Raw genomic sequence first — 23276 nt, forward strand, 5'->3', positions numbered from 1 at the left:
TACAAGTCAATACTGTAATTAGTTTAATTATGTTAAACAACTTATTTTTAAAAGGCTATGAAAAGTTCGTGATGCCAACAAATTGGCGGTGATAAAAGGAGGGACGACTGTATATATTTCCCGTTTTGGTTCAATGTCTCTTTTCGCTAGTTTCACCTCGACCAGACCCCATTGGTAGCCAGCAAACAAGCCTGTGGAATAATCCTGGGTGGATATGTGAGTACAGTTTTGGCACGGTCTCAGCTTTCATGTGTAGTCCATGCAGGGTTGATGTCAGGGATTTGGACGATTCGGCTTTTTTTTTCAAGCCTAATTTTGGGGGTTTATATATTTTCATGTATTTTTTATATATATAAATAATCCGTTCATGAATGAGTATACCCGTTCGGCCACCGCGTTGTCAATGGAGAAGTCTGATCTACAAAATTTGCAGGCATCATACCCCTTCCCCCTGGATGAACTGAAATAATTTTTTTTCCAATCATTTCGGAACTCGCAAACGTACTTCTTCTTCTTACCTGTCGTCGCCATATCTCCTCTTCTTCGTTCGCCTGCTTCGTCTCTGTTATTTTTTTGGACATTACTACTTGCCGTAGTTTCGAAGCAATGCATGATGGGAATCGGGATGTGGTGTGTCAGTGTATTAACGTGCCGGCTGAAATAAACACTCGCTGAGAAATAGCTCTGTGCCTGCCTACTTTATGGCTAATAGATAAACCTATGGATAACGGAGACATATATAATATATAATAGTCTCCTTTTCAGGTGAGAAAGGATGCTAAAGGCCAACATTGTTGTCCGGGTAGAAATCGGGAGAATGGTTGCCTCGGGAGATTTTCAGGAGTCTCCCGGGAAATTCAGGAGGGTTGGCAAGTATGGTGGTGGGCCGTCAGGGCCAGCAAGGCCTTCATACATACCCAGAAATCATGATCATATTTAAAGATACAAGTCATTGTCAGGTTCAAACACCGAACAATCCATTTAACAGGACAAGAAGCAAGGAATCGAACAGAGACAGGATTCAATTTAGCTCATGAGGAGACTGGTGGAACTGCACCCTCATACAGTGTCACCCCTCCCTCTGAGGAAAATGTCCCAGCGCTTCCCCATTTATTTGGTCATTCCCTGATTACATAGCTGAAGCTGCTTCTAGGGGGAGGACCTCACATTATGCAGCAACCTAGCGCTGATTCAAAGTTAAAACAAAATGTGCTTGGAGCGGTGTCAGGTTTGCCCCTTCTCTGCTTGTCCGCCTTATCTTCTTGGAGACTTCCCAAGGCTGTCCAGATCTGAAAAACAGACACTTCTACGGCGAGGCGCATTCCAGACACAGAGTGGAGATATACAAGCTGTCCGCCTTTTGTGTGATAAAACAAGGACAGCTCTGTGAGCACAAGTGGATAGTAACCGGGACTAATGAACTGCAGGCAAACAAGTTGTGTGATAACTTATATACAATTGTTCTGCCAGTCATTTTTTTTATTTACTTTCTCTAAAATATCTAAACACATTCATATTCTCTTTATGTCATACTATGCTCCTTCCAGTGCTGTTGTTTTTAGGTTATGGAGTTTTTATCCAATCAGAATTCAGCTGGCTTATGTTGCCATGCTGTGCGAAATCTGCCTTCAAAATCAATAATATAAGTGAACGGGCACATACATCTATCCAGCCATCCATTTTCTACCGCTTCTCCCTTTCGGGGGTTGCGGGGGGTGCTGGAGCCTATCTCAGCTGCATTCGGGCGGAAGGTGGCGTACACCCTGGACAAGTCACCAGTTGCCAGTTGATAGACAATTGCGATAGCCAATCAGAATCACGAGTTGTCTTCATTAAGGCCTTCCAGCTGGCCTCACGCTGTGATTGGACACTCACTTGTCACTCCAAAGTGAGTATCCAATCACAAGTTGCCATTTAGCAGGAAGCAGGAAGCGTGGCCAAAAAATCACCTTTTTTAACCCACAAAGGAGGACAAAATGTTGGTTAGGTAGCAGATATATATTTGCAAGGCCCTTTTCAAGGAATATATTTAAAGAGAAACTACATCTTGTGAAACCATGTCACTCCACGACCAATGGCTTATTCGGCGTCGAATGGGAGCTACAAATTGTGAGTTCAAGTATTTAATTTCTTAATTTCTTCCAGATTCAATGTTCTTTTTTCAATTTTTATTTTGACAGTACCACATAAGATGTGTTTTAATTGCTGATGCGGGTTTATTGATGTTTAAATGCGCCAGTCAATATAACCTTTTGTACATATATATATATATATATATATATATATATATATATATATATATATATATATATATATATATATATAAAATTTCAACCCAATGTGGCCCCCCAGTCAAAAAGTTTGGGCCCCCATGATCTACAATATTGTGTAACTGTACCAAACACATTTTATGGACAAGCTTGTGGTCAATCCAGCAATCCTCACGCCAAAGTTGCTTGATAGCAAAACATTGATGGAAATTGGGTAATAAATAAGAGTACTTATAAGCCTTGGACTTACAGTATAAAGTATTTATTTGGCCTTTATCCCACAGTGTATGTTTTATAGGTGACAACTGAAGCTAATGTGCATCCGCTAATGCAGGGGTCACCAACGCGGTGCCCGCGGGCACCGGGTAGCCCGTAAGGACCAGATGAGTCGCCCGCTGGCCTGTTCTAAAAATAGCTCAAATAGCAGCACTTACCAGTGAGCTGCCTCTATTTTTTAAATTGTGTTTATTTACCAGCAAGCTGGTCTCGTTTTGCTCGACATTTTTAATTCTAAGAGAGACAAAACTCCAATAGAATTTGGAAATCCAAGAAAATATTTTAAAGACTTGGTCTTCACTTGTTTTTTTACTTCGCTTCTTATAACTTTCAGAAAGACGATTTTAGAGAAAAAATACAACCTTAAAAATGATTTTAGGATTTTTAAACACATATACCTTTTTACCTTTTAAATTCCTTCCTCTTCTTTCCTGACAATTTAAATCAATGTTCAAGTTTTTTTTTTATTGTAAAGAATAATAAATACATTTTAATTTAATTCTTCATTTTAGCTTTTGTTTTTTCGACGAAGAATATTTGTGAAATATTTCTTCTAACTTCTTATGATTAAAATTCCCAAAAATTATTCTGAAAAATCTAGAAAATCTTTAGAATCAAATTTAAATCTTATTTGAAATTCTTTAGAATTTTTTTTTTTTATTTTTGTTCCGGAAAATCTAGAAGAAGTAATGATTTGTCTTTGTTAGAAATATAGCTTGGTCCAGATTGTTATATATTCTAACAAAACTCAGATTGGATTTTAACCTATTTAAAACATGTCATCAAAATTCTAAAATTAATCTTAATCAGGAAAAATTACTAATGATGTTCCATAAGTTATTTTTCTTATTTTTTCAAAAAGATTCGAATTAGCTAGTTTCAATTAAGTGTTTTTTCCATCATTTATTCTCTACAAAAAACCATCCGTAAAAGGAAAAAAAATGTACGACGGAATGACAGACAGAAATACCCTTTTTTTTAAATACATATAGATTTATTTATTAAAGGTAAATTGAGCAATTTGGCTATTTCTTGCAATTTATTTAAGTGTGTATCAAACTGGTAGACCTTCACATTAATCACTACCCAAGAAGTAACTCTTGGTTTCAAAAAGGTTGGTGACCCCTGTCCCACAGTGTATGCTTTATAGGTAACAACTGAAGTTAAAGTGCATCCGCTAATGTATTCACAGCTGTCCACATGTAATTTCTTAGTTTGTTATTTTTGATAAACTAGCATAAAAAAATTGAGAAAAAAAAAAATTCACATTGTTATATGGGGGTATTTTGTGCAGAATTTTGAGGAAAGAAATTAATTCCATTTTGGAATAACGCTGTAACATAACAAAATGTAAAAAAAGGGGAAGAAGCCCTGTGAAGACTTCTCTTATGCACTGAACTTACAAATATATCACCATGTCAAGAGAAAGAGTGTGTGTATTTTTCGCTTTTAAAAATCCTCAAAGATGTACGACGTATTATCTTTCCTATATTTAAAAAAAAATAGTTTAAATAAATTAAAGGGGAATTGTACATATATATATATATATATATATATATATATATATATATATATATATATATATATATATATATATATGAAATACTTGACTTGGTAAATTCTAGCTGTAAATATACTCCTCCTCTTCTTAACCACGCCCCCAACCTCATGACCTTACCCCTGTTCTAGTATGTTCTTTGTGGAGAGAAATCCAAATGGAAAAATTGTACTACAAAGCAAAAGAAGACATTTTATTTTGATATTTGACGGTGACATGCAGCATGTTTACATTCAGTAAAGTTTTTCACATTGAAACTTTCTTTGCTTTGTCTTTTAAAGTCAACAAATGTTTTTTTTTTGTTGTTTTTTTTTTGCAAATAGTCATGAACTTAGAATTGAATGGCAGCAACACAATGCAAAAAAAAAGTTGTCACAGGGGCATTTTTACCACTGTGTTACATGGCCTTTCCTTTTAACAACACTCAGAAAGGTTTGGGAACTGAGAAGACACATTTTTTGAAGCTATTTTAGTTTTCACATTTTCAACGGGAGACAGGCAGGCCAGTCTAGTACCCGCATTCTTTTACTATGAAGCCACACTGTTATAACACGTGACTTGGCATTGTCTTGCTGAAATAAGCAGGGGCGTCCAAGATAACGTTGCTTGGATGGCAACATATGTTGCTCCAAAACCTGTATGTACCTTTCAGCATTAATGGTGCCTTCATTAATGGCACTGGTACACCCCCATACCATCACAGATGCTGGCTTTTCAACTCTGCGCCTAGAAAAATCCGGATGGTTCTGTTCCTCTTTGGTCCACAGTTTCCAAAAACAATTAGAAATGTGGACTCTTCAGACCACGGAACACTTTCTCACTTTGCATCGGTAAATTTTTGATGAGCTCGGGGCCCAGCGAAGTCGGCTGTGTTCCTGGGTGTTGTTGATAAATGGCTTTCAACTCTGTTTTTTCCCGCCCCAAAACATGTGTCGCAAGATCCTGTCTTGTAATCTCGCCGACGGAATCTCGTAAAAAGCCGCCAAAGTTCTTAAAACTGCCCGAAGAGTCCGAAGTTTGTCACAAAGCTACGCTAAAAAGCTAAAGAGACACGTCTCTTTTTTTTCTAAAATGTGTTTACATTTTAAATGAACAAATTTTAACCACCGGTCAGAAAGTCATTAAGAGCGATACAAAGTTCATTTTCACACAAAAAAATTCCACTGCTTTTTCCTGTATTTGTCCCCTTTTAGTCATAGCCCCACCCACTCACTCACCCGAAGTCACAATAAAAAAAAATGCACGATATTCACCTCCACCAATCAGAGAGCAGCAGGAGCACAGAACAATCCGGATGGTTGTTTTCCTCTTTTGGTCCACAGTTTCCAAAAACAATTTCAAATGTGGACTCATCAGACCACAGAACACTTTCCCACTTAGCATTGGTCCATTTTAGATGAGCGAAGCCGGCGGCGTTTCTGGGTGTTGTTGATAAATGGCTTTCAACTCTGTTTTTTTCCGACAAAAAGGTTGCAAGATCCTATCTCGTAAAAAGCCGCCGAAGATCTTGAAAATCCACGATCAGTCCGAAGTTTGTCACGAAGTTAAGCTAAAAAGCTAAAGAGACAGGTGTCTCTTTTTAAAGAAATGTGTTGAAATTCTTAATGAACACATTTTAACCACCGGTCAGAAAGTCATTAAGAGCGACACAAAGTTCATTTTTACACAAAAATATTCCACTGCTTTTATCTGTATTTGTCCTCTTTTAGTCATAGCCACGCCCACTCACTCACCCGCCGCCACAATAAATAAAAAAAACACACGATATTCACCTCCACCAATCAGAGAGCAGCAGGAGCACAGAACAATCCGGATGGTTCTTTTCCTCTTTTGGTCCACAGTTTCCAAAAACAATTTGAAATGTGGACTCGCCAGACCACAGAACACTTTTCCACTTAGCATTGGTCCATTTTAGATGAGTTCGGGGCCCAGCGAAGCCGGCGGCGTTTCTGGGTGTTGTTGATAATTGGCTTTTAACTCTGTTTTTTTCCGACAAAAAGGTTGCAAGATCCATCCATCCATCCCTTTTCTACCGCTTATTCCCTTTTGGGGTCGCGGGGGGCGCTGGCGCCTATCTCAGCTACAATCGGGCGGAAGGCGGGGCACACCCTGGACAAGTCGCCACCTCATCGCAGGGTTGCAAGAGTATATCTCGTAAAAAGCCGCCGAAGATCTTAAAACTGCACGATGAGTCCGAAGTTTGTCACGAAGCTAAGCTAAAGAGCTAAAGAGACAGGTGTCTCTTTTTTTAAAAATGTGTTGAAATTCTAAATGAACACATTTTAACCGCCGGTCAGAAAGTCATTAAGAGCGACAAAAAGTTCATTTTCACACAAAAATATTCCACTGCTTTTTCCTGTATTTGTCCACTTTTAGTCATAGCCCCGCCCACTCACTCACCCGCCGCCACAATAAAAAAAAAAACGCACGATATTCACCTCCACCAATCAGAGAGCAGCAGGCGCACAGAACAATCCGGATGGTTCTTTTCCTCTTTTGGTCCACAGTTTCCATAAACAATTTGAAATGTGGACTCGTCAGACCACAGAACACTTTCCCACTTGCAATTGGTCCATTTTAAATGAGCTCGGGGCCCAGCGAAGCCGGCAGCGTTTCTGGGTGTTGTTGATAAATGGCTTTCAACTCACCCGCCGCCACAATAAAAAAAAACGCACGATATTCACTTCCACCAATCAGGGAGCAGCAGGCGCACACACAAACATGCTGAGCATCACCAAGGCAACGGAGCGATCACAACACAGGTAAAACAGCCATTGTACAATCGGTGGGAGGTCTTTAGCAGGCCACGCCCACTATGTGTCGCGCCAAGCGGTGGAAGCTTCCGATAGTCCCTCTTATTTTGAAAGCCCCACGACTAATCCTTCATCCTGCGGTTTTGGAAACTCTTGAAGTGGTTGTCCTCGTCAACGTGATGGCCGTCCCGCTCCAGGAGAACCAGCGCCGTCTTGCGTCTCATCGCCATTTCCTTCCTTTGAGCGTCCGTCAGCACCTCGAACTGCGGCTGGGGCGAAGCCGAGTGAGGGGCGCCGGGGGGGCGGTGTGGCCGGAAGCTGCTGCCGCAGGCGGCGGAGTCTCCCCGCTGGAGGCTGTTGAGGTCGTAGGTGTCGCGCAGGTCGCCGCCGCCCCACTCCCAGGGACGGCCGTTTCGCTCGGAGGGCGGCGCCTGGGCGAGAGGGTGGTGGGAGGCGTGGGCGTCCACTGTGACGATTCCCTCCCGCTGCTTCTCGGGCGTCGGTCGGTATCGCGGAGAGGTGGTGACAGCGGCGGAGGAGGAGGCTCCGGAGCAGGTGGAGTCCGTTTCTGAGGATTTCTCCGCCGAAGACGAGGACCCCAGCAAGCCCTGCTGCTTGGACATGGCGACCACCTGCATGAGTCGCGGCTGGTTGGCGGCGCCCCGGCCTGAGGTGTCCCCGCCCGTTTTTTCTCGGATGGCTTGCCACTTGGCGCGGGCCACCGAGCTCTTTGGCGATACCGGCGGCGGCCCTGCTTCCGGGATCTGGGGCGGTCTTGGGGTCGCCACCGCTTTGGCGACACCCGGCGGGGGAGTGCGGTTGCGACTGGAGGCGGGGATCTTGGCGGACAAGCAGATGGGGACCTGGGACCCTCGCTCGTCCGCCTCCGAGCCGTCCTCGCTGGTCTCGTTCTCGTCCCGCGTGCTCTGGCTTCGCATCTCCATGGACTTCTGCTTCCATTCAGTCAACAGACGCTGCGAAGAGACCGGGTCCATCGGGACGTGGACCGCCTTGAGGCGCAGCTGGACCGGCTGGATCTGCTGGACGGGACCCGGCGCCCCCTCGCCCACGTTGATGCTGGCTCGCGGCAAAGTGTTGCTGAAGGTCAGCATGGTCTCTTTGGCCATGGGGCTGCGAGGGGCCAGCAGCTCCACGTCCACGCTGGCCCTCTTCAGGGACCCCATGGACGCCACCTCTCTCTGCAGGGGCCCAGCGCCGTCTCGGCACTCCAGCGGGGCCGGCGTCGCCGCCGCTATCTCGTCGTTGCTCTCGGAGGCCGAGGCGGGGCCTTTTTGGTACACCGACTCATGTCCTCGCTCGGTCAGCGCTCGCAAAGGGTCCGTCAAGACGGGTGGAGGGGGCGGAGCCAGGGCGATGTCCGAAGACTTGAAGTTGGCCACCGCGTGAAAAGCCTGCGGGAGGATACAACTCGGTTTAAAAGGTCGTCCGGGCGACAATATCAGGAATCCGTTCTCGATTGTTCGGCTCAGCCTGCTCAGTGGTTCTAGTGTCCACCCCGAGACTGGAAAGTTGTGAGTTCCAACCCCGGCCGAGTCATACCAAAGACTATAAAAACGGGAGCCGTTACCTCCCGGCTTGGAACTCAGCATCAAGGGTTGGAATTGGGGGTTAAATCACTAAAAAATATTCCCGAGCGCGGCCACCGTTGCTGCTCACTGCTCCCCTCACCTCTTAGTGGGTGGAACAAAGGGATAGGTCAAATGCAGAGGATAATTTTGCCACACCTTGTGTGTGCGTGTGACTATCAGTGGTACTTTAACTCCTAGTCATACCAAAGACTATAAAAACGGGAGCCATTACCCCCCTGTTTGGCACTCAGCATCAAGGGTTGGAATTGGGGGTTAAATCACCCAAAAATGATTCAAGGGCGTGGCCACCGCTGCTGCTCACTGCTCCCCTCACCTCCCAGGCGGTGGAACAAGGGGATGGGTCAAATGCTGGGCGTAATTTCACCACACCTAGTGGGTGTGTGACTATCAGTGCTACTTTAACAAGGGTTTGAATTGTGGGTCGAATCACCAAAAATGATTCCCGAGCGCGGCCATCGCTGTTGCTCACTGCTCCCCTCACCTCCCAGTGGGTGGAACAAGGGGATGGGTCAAATACAGAGGATAATTTCACCACACCTAGTATGTGTGACTATCAGTGCTACTTTAACAAGGGTTGGAATTGTGGGTCGAATCACCAAAAATTATTCCCGAGCGCAGCCACCGCTGCTGCTCACTGCTCCCCTCACCTCCCAGTGGATGGAACAAGGGGATGGGTCGAAATCTGAGGGTAATTTCACCACATCTAGTATGTGTGACTATCAGTGCTACTTTAACAAGGGTTGGAATTGTGGATCGAATCACCAAAAATGATTCCTGAGCGTGGCCACCGCTGCTCCTCACTGCTCCCCTCACCTCCCAGTGGGTGGAACAAGGGGATGGGTCAAATACAGAGGAAAATTTCACCACACCTAGTGGGTGTGTGACTATCAGTGCTACTTTAACAAGGGTTGGAATTGTGGGTTGAATCACCAAAAATGATTCCCGAGCGCGGCCACCGCTGCTGCTTGCTGCTCCCCTCACCTCCCAGTGGGTGGAACAAGGGGATGGGTCAAATACAGAGGATAATTTCACCACACCTAGTATGTGTGACTATCAGTGCTACTTTAACAAGGGTTGGAATTGTGGGTCGAATCACCAAAAATGATTCCTGAGCGTGGCCACCGCTGCTCCTCACTGCTCCCCTCACCTCCCAGTGGGTGGAACAAGGGGATGGGTCAAATACAGAGGGTAATTTCACCACGCCTAGTGGGTGTGTGCGACTATCAGTGGTACTTCAACTTGTTCTCCCTAGTCATACCAAAGACTATAAAAACGGGAGCCATTACCTCCCTGCTTGGCACTCAGCACCAAGGGTTGAAATTGGGGGTTAAAATCACAAAAAATGATTCCTGAGCGCGGCCGCTAATGCTGCTCACTGCTCCCCTCACCTCCCAGGGGGTGGAAGAAGGGGATGGGTCAAATGCAGAGGGTAATTTCACTACACCTTGCGGGTGTGTGACTATCAGTGGTACTCAGTGGGCCGGTATGGCTCGGTTGGTAGAGTGGCTGTGCCAGCAACTTGAGGGTTCCAGGTTCGATTCCCGCTTTCGCCATCCTCGTCATTGCCATTGTGTCCTTGAGCAAGACACTTTACCCACCTGCTCCCAGTGCCACCCACTCTGGTTTTAATGTAACTTAGATATTGGGTTTCACTATGTAAAAGTGCTTTGAGACACTAGAGAAAAGCGCTATATAAATATAAATTCACTTCACTTACTTTAACTCAGGGATCACCAACGCCGTGCCCGCGGGCACCAGGTAGCCCGTAAGGACCAGATGAGTCGCCCGCTGGCCTGTTCTAAAAATAGCTCAAATAGCAGCACTTACCAGTGAGCTGCCTCACTGGTAAATGTCGCTTTGCTCGACATTTTTAATTCTAAGAGAGACAAAACTCAAAAACAATTTGAAAATCCAAGAAAATATTTTAAAGACTTGGTTTTCAATTGTTTAAAAAAATTCATTTATTTTTTTACTTTGCGTCTTATAACTTTCAGAAAGACAATTTTAGAGAAAAAATACAACCTTAAAAATGATTTTAGGATTTTTAAACACATATACTTTTTTACCTTTTAAATTCCTTCCTCTTCTTTCCTGACAATTTAAATCAATGTTCAAGTATTTTTATTTTATTTTTTATTGTAAAGAATAATAAATACATTTTAATTTAATTCTTCATTTTAGCTTCTGTTTTTTCGACAAAGAATATTTTTTGAAATATTTCTTTAAACTCTTTATGATTAAAATTCCCCAAAATTATTCTGGCAAATCTAGAAAATCTGTAGAATGAAATTTAAATCTTATTTCAAAGTCTTTTGAATTTCTTTTAATATTATTGTTCTGGAAAATCTAGAAGAAATAATGATTCGTCTTTATTAGAAATATAGCTTGGTCCAATTTGTTATATATTCTAACAAAGTGCAGATTGGATTTTAACCTATTTAAAACATGTCATCAAAATTCTAAAATTAATCTTAATCAGGAAAAATTACTAATGATGTTCCATAAATTCTTTTTTAAATTTTTTCAAAATGATTCGAAATAGCTTGTTTTTCTCTTCTTTTTTTCGGGTGAATTTTGAATTTGAAAGAGTCGAAATTGAAGATAAACTGTTTTCTCCTCTTTTAAACTGTTCAATTAAGTTTTTTTCCGTCATTTATTCTCTACAAAAAACCTTCCGTAAAAGGAGAAATGATGGACATAAATACCCATTTTTTAATATATATAGATTTATTTATCAAAGGTAAATTGACCAAATTGGCTATTTCTGGTAATTTATTTAAGTGTGTATCAAACTGGTAGCCCTTCGCATTAATCAGTACCCAAGAAGTAGCTCTTGGTTTCAAAAAGGTTGGTGACCCCTGCTTTAACTCGTTCTCCCTATTGGCAACCAAAGGCGAGCTCACCAGGTAGGCGGCGATGAAAGCGCCGATCAGGAAGCCCACGTAGATGTCGACCGGGTGGCTGCGGTGCTGCGTGACCTGGGTGAGGCCCGTCAGCGCGGCGGCGATGGCGAAGAAGAACACCAGCACGGGCTTCAGCAGCTTGGTGCTGTTCGAGATGGCGGAGTTGAAATACATCTGCGGAAAGAGAAGCGTTCCACGTGACCGGTGCGGTTCTAGGGGACCCCCATCCCTCTCTCCGGTCCGACTTACAGAGACGTACACGGCGGCGAAAGCCGACAGAGTTGCATGCTGGGATGGGAACGTCTTCCTGTGGAGGCGGAACAGTGTTAAGAAAGGAAAACAAAGAAAAACGGTGGTGTGACATCCGGGACCTTGGCTCACCTGGCGGCGGCGATGGCGTGGTGGTCGTGTCCGGAGCAGATGTCTTTGGTGATGTAAGCGTTGGTGTCGCAGGCCACGTGCGTGTAGTTGGGTTTGCAGACGGTGAGGAAGAACGGAGCGTGGTAGCCCGTGGATAGCTGGATGACGTCGGTGACCAGCGCCGTGGCGCAAAGACCAAACACGTGCACACCTGCGTGCACACACATCACTCTGGACCAGGGATTCTCAAACCGGGGGACGCGGGCTCCATCTAAAGCAGGGGTCACCAACCTTTTTGAAAGCAAGAGCTACTTTTTGGGTACTGATTAATGCAAAGGGCTACCAGTTTGATACACACTTAAATAAATGGCCAGAAATAGCCAATTTGCTCAATTTGCCTTTAAGAAATAAATCTATATATTTTTAAAAAAAATGGGTATTTCTGTCGGTCATTCCGTCCCCAAATTTTTTTCCTTTGACGGAAGGTTTTTTTGTAGAGAATAAATGATGAAAAAAACACTTAATTCAGGGGTGTCAAAGTCAAATACAGAGTGGGCCAACATTTTAAACGGAACAAAGCCGCGGGCCAAGGTTGAACAGATTAACCTTTTAATAGGGAGCCAAAAAAGTTTTGCATTGAACATTGAACAAGCGAGGCTTATATAACTCCAGTTTCAAATAATAATAATTCAAAAAATATCAATGGTATATCAGATAGAATTTAAATTAAAAAAAATATGCCTTTTTTTTATTTGCAATCTTCAGAGGTAAATATCATTTTTTTTTCCACAGGTTAATAATAAATTGGAAAATAAAATACCAATAATGAATGAACCAAACATTCAAGCCTTGAAGTAGCAAGAGAAAATGCATGACTAAAATGTTAATTATTGGTCAGTTTGCTGGAAGAGTTAGTGCTGCAAGGGGTTCTGGGTATTTATTCCGTTGTGTTACGGAGCGGATGTTCACCCGAAATGTGTTTTTCATTCTTGTTTGGTGTGGGTTCACAGTGTGGCGCATATTTGTAACAGTGCATATGTTGTTTATACGGCCACTCTCAGTGTGACCTGTATGGCTGTTGACAATATTTTCTCGTAAAATTACTACTTTTATGTGTAAATGTTGATGCAAAATGGCGACATTTGTCATATGAAATTGGGACTTGTATTACAATATTGCCAATTTTGTTGTTGTTCTTGTTAACTTGTGACATTTTTTAAGACTTTTGACATAATTTTGCCAAGTACAAATTGAGACTATTCTTATAATATTGCCAACATTTTTAACTTTTCTTATAAAATGGTGATTTTTGTCGAGTGAAATTACGACTTTTTTCATAAAACCGCCAAAATGTTAAGCTTTCCTTGTTAAACTGCTACTGTTATTGAGTAAAATTCCAACTTTTATCATAGTATTGCAAAAATATTCTGTTTTTCTTTCACAAGCAGTCTTTTTCTCACAATGTGTCGACTTATTTCTTATAAAATTGGCAACGATTTCTCAAAATCTTCCCGTTTCTGTAATTTGGCAATAATTTCTCGTAAAATTACTACTTTTTTGTGTAAATGTTGATGCAAAATGGCGACATTTGTCATATAAAATTGGGACTTTTTTTTCCTTTGACGGAAGTATTTTTGTAGAGAATAAATGATGATAAAAACACTTAATTCAGGGGTGTCAAAGTCAAATACAGAGTGGGCCAAAATTTTAAACAGAACAAAGCCGCGGGCCAAGGTTGAACAAATTAACCTTGTAATACGGACCCAAACAAGTTTTGCAATAAATATTGAACGAGCAAGGCTTATATAACTTTAGTGACATGCAAAATCCAGTTTCAAATAATAATAATAATAATTAAAAAAATATCAATGGCATATCAAATAGAATTTAAATAAAAAAAATGATGCCTTTTTTTGTATTTGCAATCTTCTGAGGTAAATATCAAATTTTTTTCCACAGGTTAATAATAAATTTGAAAATAAAATACCAATAATGAATGAACCAAACATTCAAGCCTTGAAGTAGCAAGAGAAAATGCATGAATAAAATGTTAATTATTGGTCAGTTTGCTGGAAGTTTCCCGGAAGAAGGGGTTCTGGGTATTTATTCTGTTGTGCTACGGAGCGGATGTTCACCCGAAATGTGTTTGTCATTCTTGTTTGGTGTGTGTTCACAGTGTGGCGCATATTTGTAACAGTGCTAAAGTTGTTTATACGGCCACCCTCAGTGTGAGCTGTATGGCTGTTGACCAAGTATGCATTGCATTCACTTGTGCGTGTGTATGGGCCAGAGTTTGACACCCATGACTTAATTGAACGGTTTAAAAGAGGAGAAAATAGGGAAAAAAATTTAAATTTAATTTTGAAACATAGTTTATCTTCAATTTCGACTCTTTAAAATTCAAAATTCAACCGAAAAAAAGAAGAGAAAAACTAGCTAATTCGAAACTTTTTAAAAAAATTAAAAGAATTTATGGAACATAGGCATTTTTCCTGATTAATATTAATTTTAGAATTTTGATGACATGTTTTAAATAGGTTAAAATCCAATCTGCATTTTGTTAGAATATATAACAAATTGGACCAAGCTATATTTCTAACAAAGACAAATTATTACTTCTTCTAGATTTTCTAGAACAAAAATTTAAAAGAAATTCAAAAGAGTTTGAAATAAGATTCAAATTTGATTCTAAAGATTTTCTAGATTTGCCAGAATTTTGGGGAATTTTAATCATAAGTTTGGGCCGCGTACGGCAAGTGTGTGAAGGGCGGCGTACCCACGAATCGCACGGTCCTCCTCAGGAAGGAGTTGAAGTTGCAGCCTCCGGCGTTAATGCTCCCTTCTGCGCGCCGCACTTTGGTCCGGGTCTGCAGGAAGTAAACGAAAGCCTCCACCAGCATGATCTGCCGCCACACACAATCAGTCAGGAAACACAATAACCCGCCTAGACCCCAAGACGCCGGCCCCGACAGTTACCGAGGCGGCCGGGCCGGCGAAGGCGAGGCTCAGCAACATGAGCAGCGGGATCATCTCGTCCCCGCCGTCCACGTACGGCTTGCTGAGCTCGCGGTCGTGGCAACGGAAGCCGACTTGCGGCGGCCGCACGACGTCCGTCAACTCCAGGAAGTACAGCGACACCATGGAGGAGGCCACGATGGGCAGCTGCGAGCGGCACGCCAGAGTCATGTGACCTCCACTGATATAAACTGTGTGTCTTCTTGTATTTCTACCCTTCTTGAGACACGAAGAAGGAAAAATCGCTTTTAAAAGTGCTCCCCCTCTGGTCAACATATGAAACAACAAGTGTATGTAAAAATGTAAAAGTGCTACCCCTGTGGTCAACATATGAAATAACAAGTGTGTGTAAGAAATTAAAAGTGCTACCCCTCTGGTCAACATATGAAACAACAAGTGTGTGTCAAAATTTAAAAGTGCTACCCCTCTGGTCAACATATGAAATAACAAGTGTGTGTAAGAAATTAAAAGTGCTCACCCTCTGGTCAACATATGAAACAACAAGTGTGTGTCAAAATTTAAAAGTGCTACCCCTCTGGTCAACATATGAAATAACAAGTGTGTGTAAGAAATTAAAAGTGCTCCCCTTCTGGTCAACATATGAAACAAGTGTGTGTAAAAATTTAAAAGGGCTGCCCCTCTGGTCAACATATGAAACAACAAGTGTATGTAAAAATTTAAAAGTGCTACCCCTGTGGTCAACATATGAAATAACAAGTGTGTGTAAAAAAGAAAAAGAGCTCCCCTTCTGGCCAACATATGAAATAACAAGTGTGTGTAAAAAATTAAAAGTGCTCCCCTTCTGGTCAACATATGAAATAACAAGTGTGTGTAAGAAATTTGAAGTGCTCCCCCTCTGGTCAACATATGAAATAACAAGTTTGTGTAAGAAAATTGAAATGCGCCCCCTCTGGTCAATATATGAAACAACAAGTGTGTAAAAATTTAAAGGGCCTCCCCCCTCTGGTCGACATATGAAATAACAAGTGTGTGTAAAAATTTAAAAGTGCTCCCCTTCCGGTCAACATATGAAATAACAAGTGTGTGTAAAAAATTAAAAGTGCTCCCCCCTCTGGTCAACATATGAAATAACAAGTGTGTGTAAGAAATTAAAAGTGCTCCCCCTCTGGTCAACATATGAAATAACAAGTGTGTGTAAGAAATTAAAAGTGCTCCCCTTCTGGTCAACATATGAAATAACAAGTGTGTGTAAGAAATTAAAAGTGCTCCTCCTCTGGTCAACATATGAAATGGCAAGTGTGTGTAAGAAATTAAAAGTGCTCCCCTTCTGGTCAACATAGGAAATAAGTGTGTGTAAGAAATTAAAAGTGCTCCCCCTCTGGTCAACATATGAAACAACAAGTGTGTGTAAAAATTTAAAAGGGTTCCCCCTCTGGTCAACATGTGAAATAAGTGTGTGTAAAAATTTAAAAGTGCTCCCCCTCTGGTCGACATATGAAATAACAAGTGTGTGTAAAAATATAAAAGTGCTCCCCTTCTGGTCAACATATGAAATAACAATTGTGTGTAAAAAATTAAAAGTGCTCCCCCTCTGGTCAACATATGAAATAACAAGTGTGTGTAAGAATTTTAAATTGCTCCCCCTCTGGATGACATATGAAATAACAAGTGTGTGTAAAAATATAAAAGTGCTCCCCCTCTGGTCAACATATGAAATAACAAGTGTGTGTAAAAATGGAAAAGTGCTCCCCCTCTGGTCAACATATGAAACAAGTGTGTAAAAAATTTAAAGTGCTCCCCTTCTGGTCAACATATGAAATAACAAGTGTGTGTAAAAATGTAAAAGTGCTCCCTCTATGGTCGACATATGAAATAACAAGTGTGTGTAAAAAATTAAAAGTGCTCCCCTTCTGGTCAACATATGGAATAACAAGTGTGTGTAACAAATTAAAAGTGCTCCCCCTCTGGTCAACATATGAAATAACAAGTGTGTGTAAAAATATAAAATCGCTCCCCTTCTGGTCAACATAGGAAATAAGTGTGTGTAAGAAATTAAAAGTGCTCCCCCTCTGGTCAACATATGAAATAACAAGTGTGTGTAAGAAATTAAAAGTGCTCCCTCTCTGGTCAACATATGAAATACCAAGTGTGTGTAAGAAATTAAAATGCGCCCCCTCCGGTCAACATATGAAATAGCAAGTGTGTGTAAGAAATCAAAATGTGCCCCCTCCGGTCAACATATGAAACAACAAGTGTGTGTAAAAATTTGAAGTGTGCCCCCTCTGGCCAACATATGTAAAAACAAGTGTGTAAGAAATTGAATTGTGCCCCCTTTGGCCAAAATTAATTTAAAAAAATAAATAAATATGTATATAGAGACATACTGTAATAACATGAAGTAAATAATGAAGATTGAAAACCAATTATAATCACAAAATTAAAATAAAAACAATTAACTAAAAGCAGTCTTTTTCTCACAATATGTCGACTTTTTTGTTATAAAATTGGGAACGATTTCTCAAAATCTTTCCGTTTCGGTAATTTTGCAATATTTTCTTGTGAAATTACAACTTTATGTAAATGTTAATGCAAAATGGTGACATTTTTCATACAAAATTCTGACTTGTATCACAATATTGCCAATTTTATTGTTGTTCTTGTAAAATAGTGAAATGTTTTGAGTAAAATTATGACTTTTGCAAAATTTTGCCAAGTGAAAATTCCGATTATTATTATAATATTGCCCAAAAAAATTAACTTTTCTTATAAAATTGTGACTTTTGTCGGGGAAAATTACGACTATTTTCATAAAATCGCCAAAATGTTAAGCTTTTCTTGTAAAACTTTGACTGTTATTGAGCAAAATTCCAACTTTTATCCTAATATTGCATTAATATAGAGACATACTATATTTACTTAAAATAATGAATATTGAAAACCAATTACTAAAAAAAATTAATTAACTAAAAGCAGTTTTTTTCTCTTAATGTGTTGACTTTTTTGCCATAAAATTGGGAACGATTTATCAAAACCTTTCTGCAATATTTTCTCGTAAAATGATTACTAAATGTAAATGTTAACGCAAAATGGCGACATTTTGCATATAAAATTCTGACTTGTATAACAAAATTGCCAATTTTTTTGTTCTTGTGAAATCGAGAAATTTTGGGAGTAAATATTCTGATTATTTTTGTAATATTGCCAACATTTTTAAAGTTTTCTTATAAAATTGGCACTTTTGTCGAGTAAAATTACGACTCTTTTCATAAAATGGCCAAAATACTAAGCTTTCCTTGTTAAACTGCGACTGTTATTGAGTTAAATCCGAACTTTTATCATAGTATTGCAAAAATATTCAGTTTTTCTTTCACAAGCAGTCTTTTTCTCAAAATGTGTCGACTTATTTGTTGTAAAATTGGGAACGATTTCTCAAAATCTTCCCGTTTCTGTAATTTGGCAATATTTTCTCGGAAAATTACTACTTTTTTGTGTAAATGTTGATGCAAAATGGCAACATTTTTCATATAAAATTGGGACTTGTATCAAAATTGCCAATTTTGTTGTTGTTCTTGTTAACTTGTGATATTTTTTAAGACTTTTGTCATAATTTTGCCAAGTACAAATTGAGACTATTCTTATATTGCCAACATTTTTAGCTTTTCTTATAAAATGGTGACTTTTGTCGAGTAAAATTACGACTCTTTTCATAAAATCGCCAAAATGCTAAGCTTTCCTTGTTAAACTGCGACTGTTATTGAGTAAAATTTCAACTTTTATCACAATATTGCAAAAATATTCAGTTTTTCTTTCACAAGCAGTCTTTTTCTCACAATGTGTGGACTTATTTGTTATAAAATTGGGAACAATTTCTCAAAATCTTCCCGTTTCTGTAATTCGGCAATATTTTCTTGTAAAATTACTACTTTTTTGTGTAAATGTTGATGCAAAATGGCGACATTTGTCATATAAAATTGGGACTTGTATCACAATATTGCCAATTTTGTTGTTCTTGTTAACTTGTGATATTTTTTAAGACATTTTTTTCATAATTTTGCCCAGTACAAATATAGACTATTCTTATAATATTGCCAACATTTTTAACTTTTCTTATAAAATGGTGATTTTTGTCGAGTAAAATTGCAACTTTTTTCACAAAATGGCCAAAATGCTAAGCTTTCCTTGTTAAACTGCGACTGTTTTTGAGTACAATTCCAACTTTTATCATATTATTGCAAAAATATTCAGTTTTTCTTTCACAAGCAGTCTTTTTTTCAACTTATTTGTTATAAAATTGGGAACGATTTCTCAAAATCTTCCCGTTTCTGTAATTTGGCAATATTTTCTCATAAAATTACTACTTTTTTGTGTAAATGTTGATGCAAAATGGCGACATTTGTCATATAAAATTGGGACTTGTATCACAATATTGGCAATTTTGTTGTTGTTCTTGTTAACTCGTGACATTTTTTAAGACTTTTGTCATAATTTTGCCAAGTACAAATTGTGACTATTTTTATAATATTGCCAACATTTTTAACTTTTCCTTTAAAAAAGTGATTTTTGTCGAGTAAAATTAAGACTTTTTTCATAAAATCCCCAAAATGCTAAGCTTTTCTTGTTAAACTGCGACTGTTATTGAGTAAAATTCCAACTATTATCATAGTATTGCAAAAATATTCAGTTTTTCTTTCACAAGCAGTCTTTTTCTCACAATGTGTCGACTTATTTGCTATAAAATCGGGAACAATTTCTCAAAATCTTCCCGTTTCTGCAATTTTGCAATATTTTCTCTTAAAATCACTACTTTTTTGTGTAAATGTTGATGCAAAATGGCGACATTTGTCATATAAAATTGGGACCCGTATCACAATATTGCCAATTTTGTTGTTGTTCTCGTTAACTTGACATTTTTTAAGACTTTTGTCATAATTTTGCCAAGTACAAATTGAGACTATTCTTATAATATTGCCAACATTTTTAGCTTTTCTTATAAAAGACTGAGTTTTATCGAGTAAAATTACGACTCTTTTCATAAAATCGCCAAAATGCTAAGCTTTTCTTGTTAAACTGCGACTGTTGAGTAAAATTCCAACTTTTATCATATTATTGCAAAAATATTCTGTTTTTCTTTCACAAGCAGTCTTTTTCTCACAATGTGTCGACTTATTTCTTTTAAAATTGGGAACAATTTCTCAAAATCTTCCCGTTTCTGTAATTTGGCAATATTTTCTCGTAAAATTACTACTTTTTTGTGTAAATGTTGATGCAAAATGGCGACATTTGTCATATGAAATTGGGACCCGTATCACAATATTGCCAATTTTGTTGTTGTTCTCGTTAACTTGACATTTTTTAAGACTTTTGTCATAATTTTGCCAAGTACAAATTGAGACTATTCTTATAATATTGCCAACATTTTTAGCTTTTCTTATAAAAGACTGAGTTTTATCGAGTAAAATTACGACTCTTTTCATAAAATCGCCAAAATGCTAAGCTTTTCTTGTTAAACTGCGACTGTTGAGTAAAATTCCAACTTTTATCATATTATTGCAAAAATATTCTGTTTTTCTTTCACAAGCAGTCTTTTTCTCACAATGTGTCGACTTATTTCTTTTAAAATTGGGAACAATTTCTCAAAATCTTCCCGTTTCTGTAATTTGGCAATATTTTCTCGTAAAATTACTACTTTTTTGTGTAAATGTTGATGCAAAATGGCGACATTTGTCATATAAAATTGGGACTTGTATCACAATATTGCCAATTTTGTTGTTTTTCTCGTTAACTTGTGACATTTTTTAAGACTTTTGTCATAATTTTGCCAAGTACAAATTGAGACTATTCTTATAATATTGCCAACATTTTTAACTTTTCTTATAAAATGGTGATTTTTGTCGAGTAAAATTACGACTTTCTTCATAAAATCGCCAAAATGCTAAGCTTTCCTTGTTAAACTGCGACTGTTTTTGAGTAAAATTCCAGCTTTTATCATGGTATTGGAAAAATATTCTGTTTTTCTTTCACACGCAGTCTTTTTCTCACAATGTGTCGACTTATTTCTTATAAAATTGGGAACAATTTCTCAAAATCTTCTCGTTTCTGTAATTTGGCAATATTTTCTCGTAAAATTACTACTTTTTTGTGTAAATGTTGATGCAAAATGGCGACATTTGTCACGTAAAATTGGGACTTGTATCACAAAATTGCCAATTTTGTTGTTGTTTTTGTTAACTTGTGACATTTTTTAAGACTTTTGTCATAATTTTGCCAAGTAGAAATTGAGACTATTCTTATAATATTGCCAACATTTTTAACTTTTCTTATAAAATGGTGATTGTCGAGTAAAATTACGACTTTTTTCATAAAACCGCCAAAATGTTTAGCTTTCCTTGTGAAACTGCGACTGTTATTGAGTAAAATTCCAACTTTTATCACAATATTTGACTCGCGTTGAGTAAAATGATGACTTTTGTTATAATACTGCCAAAATTCTGTTTTTCTTGTGAAATTGCAACTCATTTTTCACAACAAGTATTTTTTTTAAATATTTGCATTGTATGTATATATATATTATTCATGTTTTAAATACACATCTCTATATATATAAATCTAGAAAGGGTGGTCCTAAAGAGGCAGGCATTATTCGGAGGTCTCAAGAAGGTAACAAATACAAGTGTGTGTGTGTGTGTGTGTGTGTGTGTGAGTGTACCTCCACAAAGTAAAAACATGGCAGCAGCGTGAGACTGTCCTTCGACCACTTTTTCTTCATCTTGTCTGACGGCGAGCTCATCATCATCCTGCAGCAAATTGCACAGTTGTGACGTCACATGCCATGTGGCAATATACACATGCATTACCCGCGCACCTCGCAGGGGGGCGTGTCTTATCACAAAAGGTAACAATGAGTTACTTGCATGCATGGGATTGGGCAAAAAAAAAAAAAAATCGATCGCGCGTTCACGTCTTTGTGCAAGTCTCGTCACGCACGCGCCTCACCTGATCAGATGCTTCGATCCCCGGTCACCTTCACCCGCAGCTTCCCGTCGGCCACCGGCTGCTGCCTCGCCGCGTCCGCCCGCTGGGTTGGCGTCGTCTCTGCGGCGTGTTGTGCGCAAGTAGCGGGCGGAGAGATGCACGCTCCCGCGCACTGCAGCGTCGAGGTGTGCGCGTGCGCGTGGCGGCGGCATCCAGGTCACCTATGTCCGGTTCTGTCTCGTGACGTCACAGAGGGCTCACGATCCCCCGCGCAAGTGTGGCCGTGAGAAAACACGTGACGTCACTGCCCGCCGGGGGGACGGGGGGGCATATGAAAAAGGTATGAATTTACACACAAAAAGCCAAAAAAAACAAGTTTTTACTGCTGAAATGTTTTAAAGACCTACAGAAATTAGATTTTCTTATTTAAACGGCGATAGTAGGTCCATTCTATGTGTCATACTTGATCATTTCGCAATATTGCCATATTTTAGAACATCGAGTTTTGGTCGCTTATAAAAAAGCCTTGCCCGTACCGGAAGTAGCAGACCATGTGTGCGTGACGTCACGGGTTGTAGGGCTCCTCATATCCGCACGTTGTTTACAATCATGGCCACCAGCAGTTAGAGCGATTCAGACCAAGAAAGCGACAATTTCCCCATTAATTTGAGCGAGGATGAAAGATTTGTGGATGAGGATAGTGAGAGTGAAAGACTACAAAAAAAGATGAGGGCAGTGGGAGCAATTCATATGTTATTAGACACATTTACTAGAATCATTCTGGAAAATCCCTTATCTGCTAGTGTTTTAGTGAGATTATATAGCCATACCTGAAAGTCAAAGGGGTGTGGTGACCGCCAGTGTCTCTGAGGGAAGCCACGGAGGAGCCAAGAAAGTTACAGCTGCCTCTTTGACAGCTGCAGGAGGACCGACACAAGCTCCGCTCATGTCTCCAGTAAGAGCCGACTTATTACCACAATTGTCTCACCGAAACCTGCCGGTTGACATGTGGTAGAGAAACATGTTCGCTTGACTGCTCTGTTCCATATTAAAGCTTCACAGCAAACAAAGAAACACCGGCTGTGTTTGTGTTGCTAAAGGCAGCTGCAATACACCACTTTCCACCAACATCTTTCTTCTTTGTAGTTTCCAGTATTAATTGAACAAATTGCAAAAGATTCAGCAACACTGCTGTCCAGAATACTGTGTAATTACGCGATAAAAACAGACTACTTTTAGCCATGATTGGTCCTGGGAGACGTCACACGTCATCATTCCGCGACGTTTTCAACAGGATACCTCGCGGGAAATTTAAAATTGCAATTTAATAAACTAACCCGGCCGTATTGGCATGTGTTGCAATGTTAATATTTCATCATTGATATATAAACTATCAGACTGCGTGGTCGGTAGTAGTGGGTTTCAGTAGGCCTTTAAATGCATTGACAATGACTGGCTCCGCCCCCTCCATTCACACCACCATGTTGGTGACGTTGGTGGGCTTGGCTTAAGGTGTGACGCAGCCGCCCTTTAATCACGACTGAGGCATATTAAGGCATTAATTATTTTATAATGATATAGCGACTTCCTGTTCTATT

At 39.7% G+C, this 23276-nt stretch overlaps 2 protein-coding genes across 3 annotated transcripts in view; one reads left to right on the plus strand and one right to left on the minus strand.

The window, feature by feature from the left end:
* Positions 1–1937: 1937 nt before the first annotated feature.
* The window catches only part of med16 (mediator complex subunit 16), an 87306-nt gene continuing 65967 nt past the window's right edge, over positions 1938–23276 (plus strand). The window contains exon 1 of the mRNA XM_061887836.1: positions 1938–2109. The gene's annotated coding sequence lies outside the window, so the exon portion shown is untranslated. The remainder of the gene's footprint in view (positions 2110–23276) is intronic.
* Positions 4272–23261, minus strand: plppr3b (phospholipid phosphatase related 3b). Of its 2 annotated transcripts, XM_061887840.1 has the most exons (8): positions 21700–23261; positions 21413–21500; positions 14707–14892; positions 14507–14633; positions 11752–11941; positions 11620–11677; positions 11371–11544; positions 4272–8269 (listed from the first exon to the last, which is right to left on the minus strand). In XM_061887840.1, exons 1-8 carry the CDS (start codon positions 21888–21890, stop codon positions 6980–6982), a joined length of 2304 nt encoding a protein of 767 aa, XP_061743824.1. In that variant the 5' UTR covers positions 21891–23261; the 3' UTR covers positions 4272–6979. The 2 variants fall into 2 exon arrangements, with proteins under 2 accessions (XP_061743824.1, XP_061743823.1); XM_061887839.1 differs by having other exon boundaries at positions 11371–11677.

The sequence above is a fragment of the Nerophis ophidion genome, linkage group LG26 (genome assembly GCF_033978795.1).
Source record: "Nerophis ophidion isolate RoL-2023_Sa linkage group LG26, RoL_Noph_v1.0, whole genome shotgun sequence".
Lineage (NCBI taxonomy): Eukaryota > Metazoa > Chordata > Actinopteri > Syngnathiformes > Syngnathidae > Nerophis > Nerophis ophidion.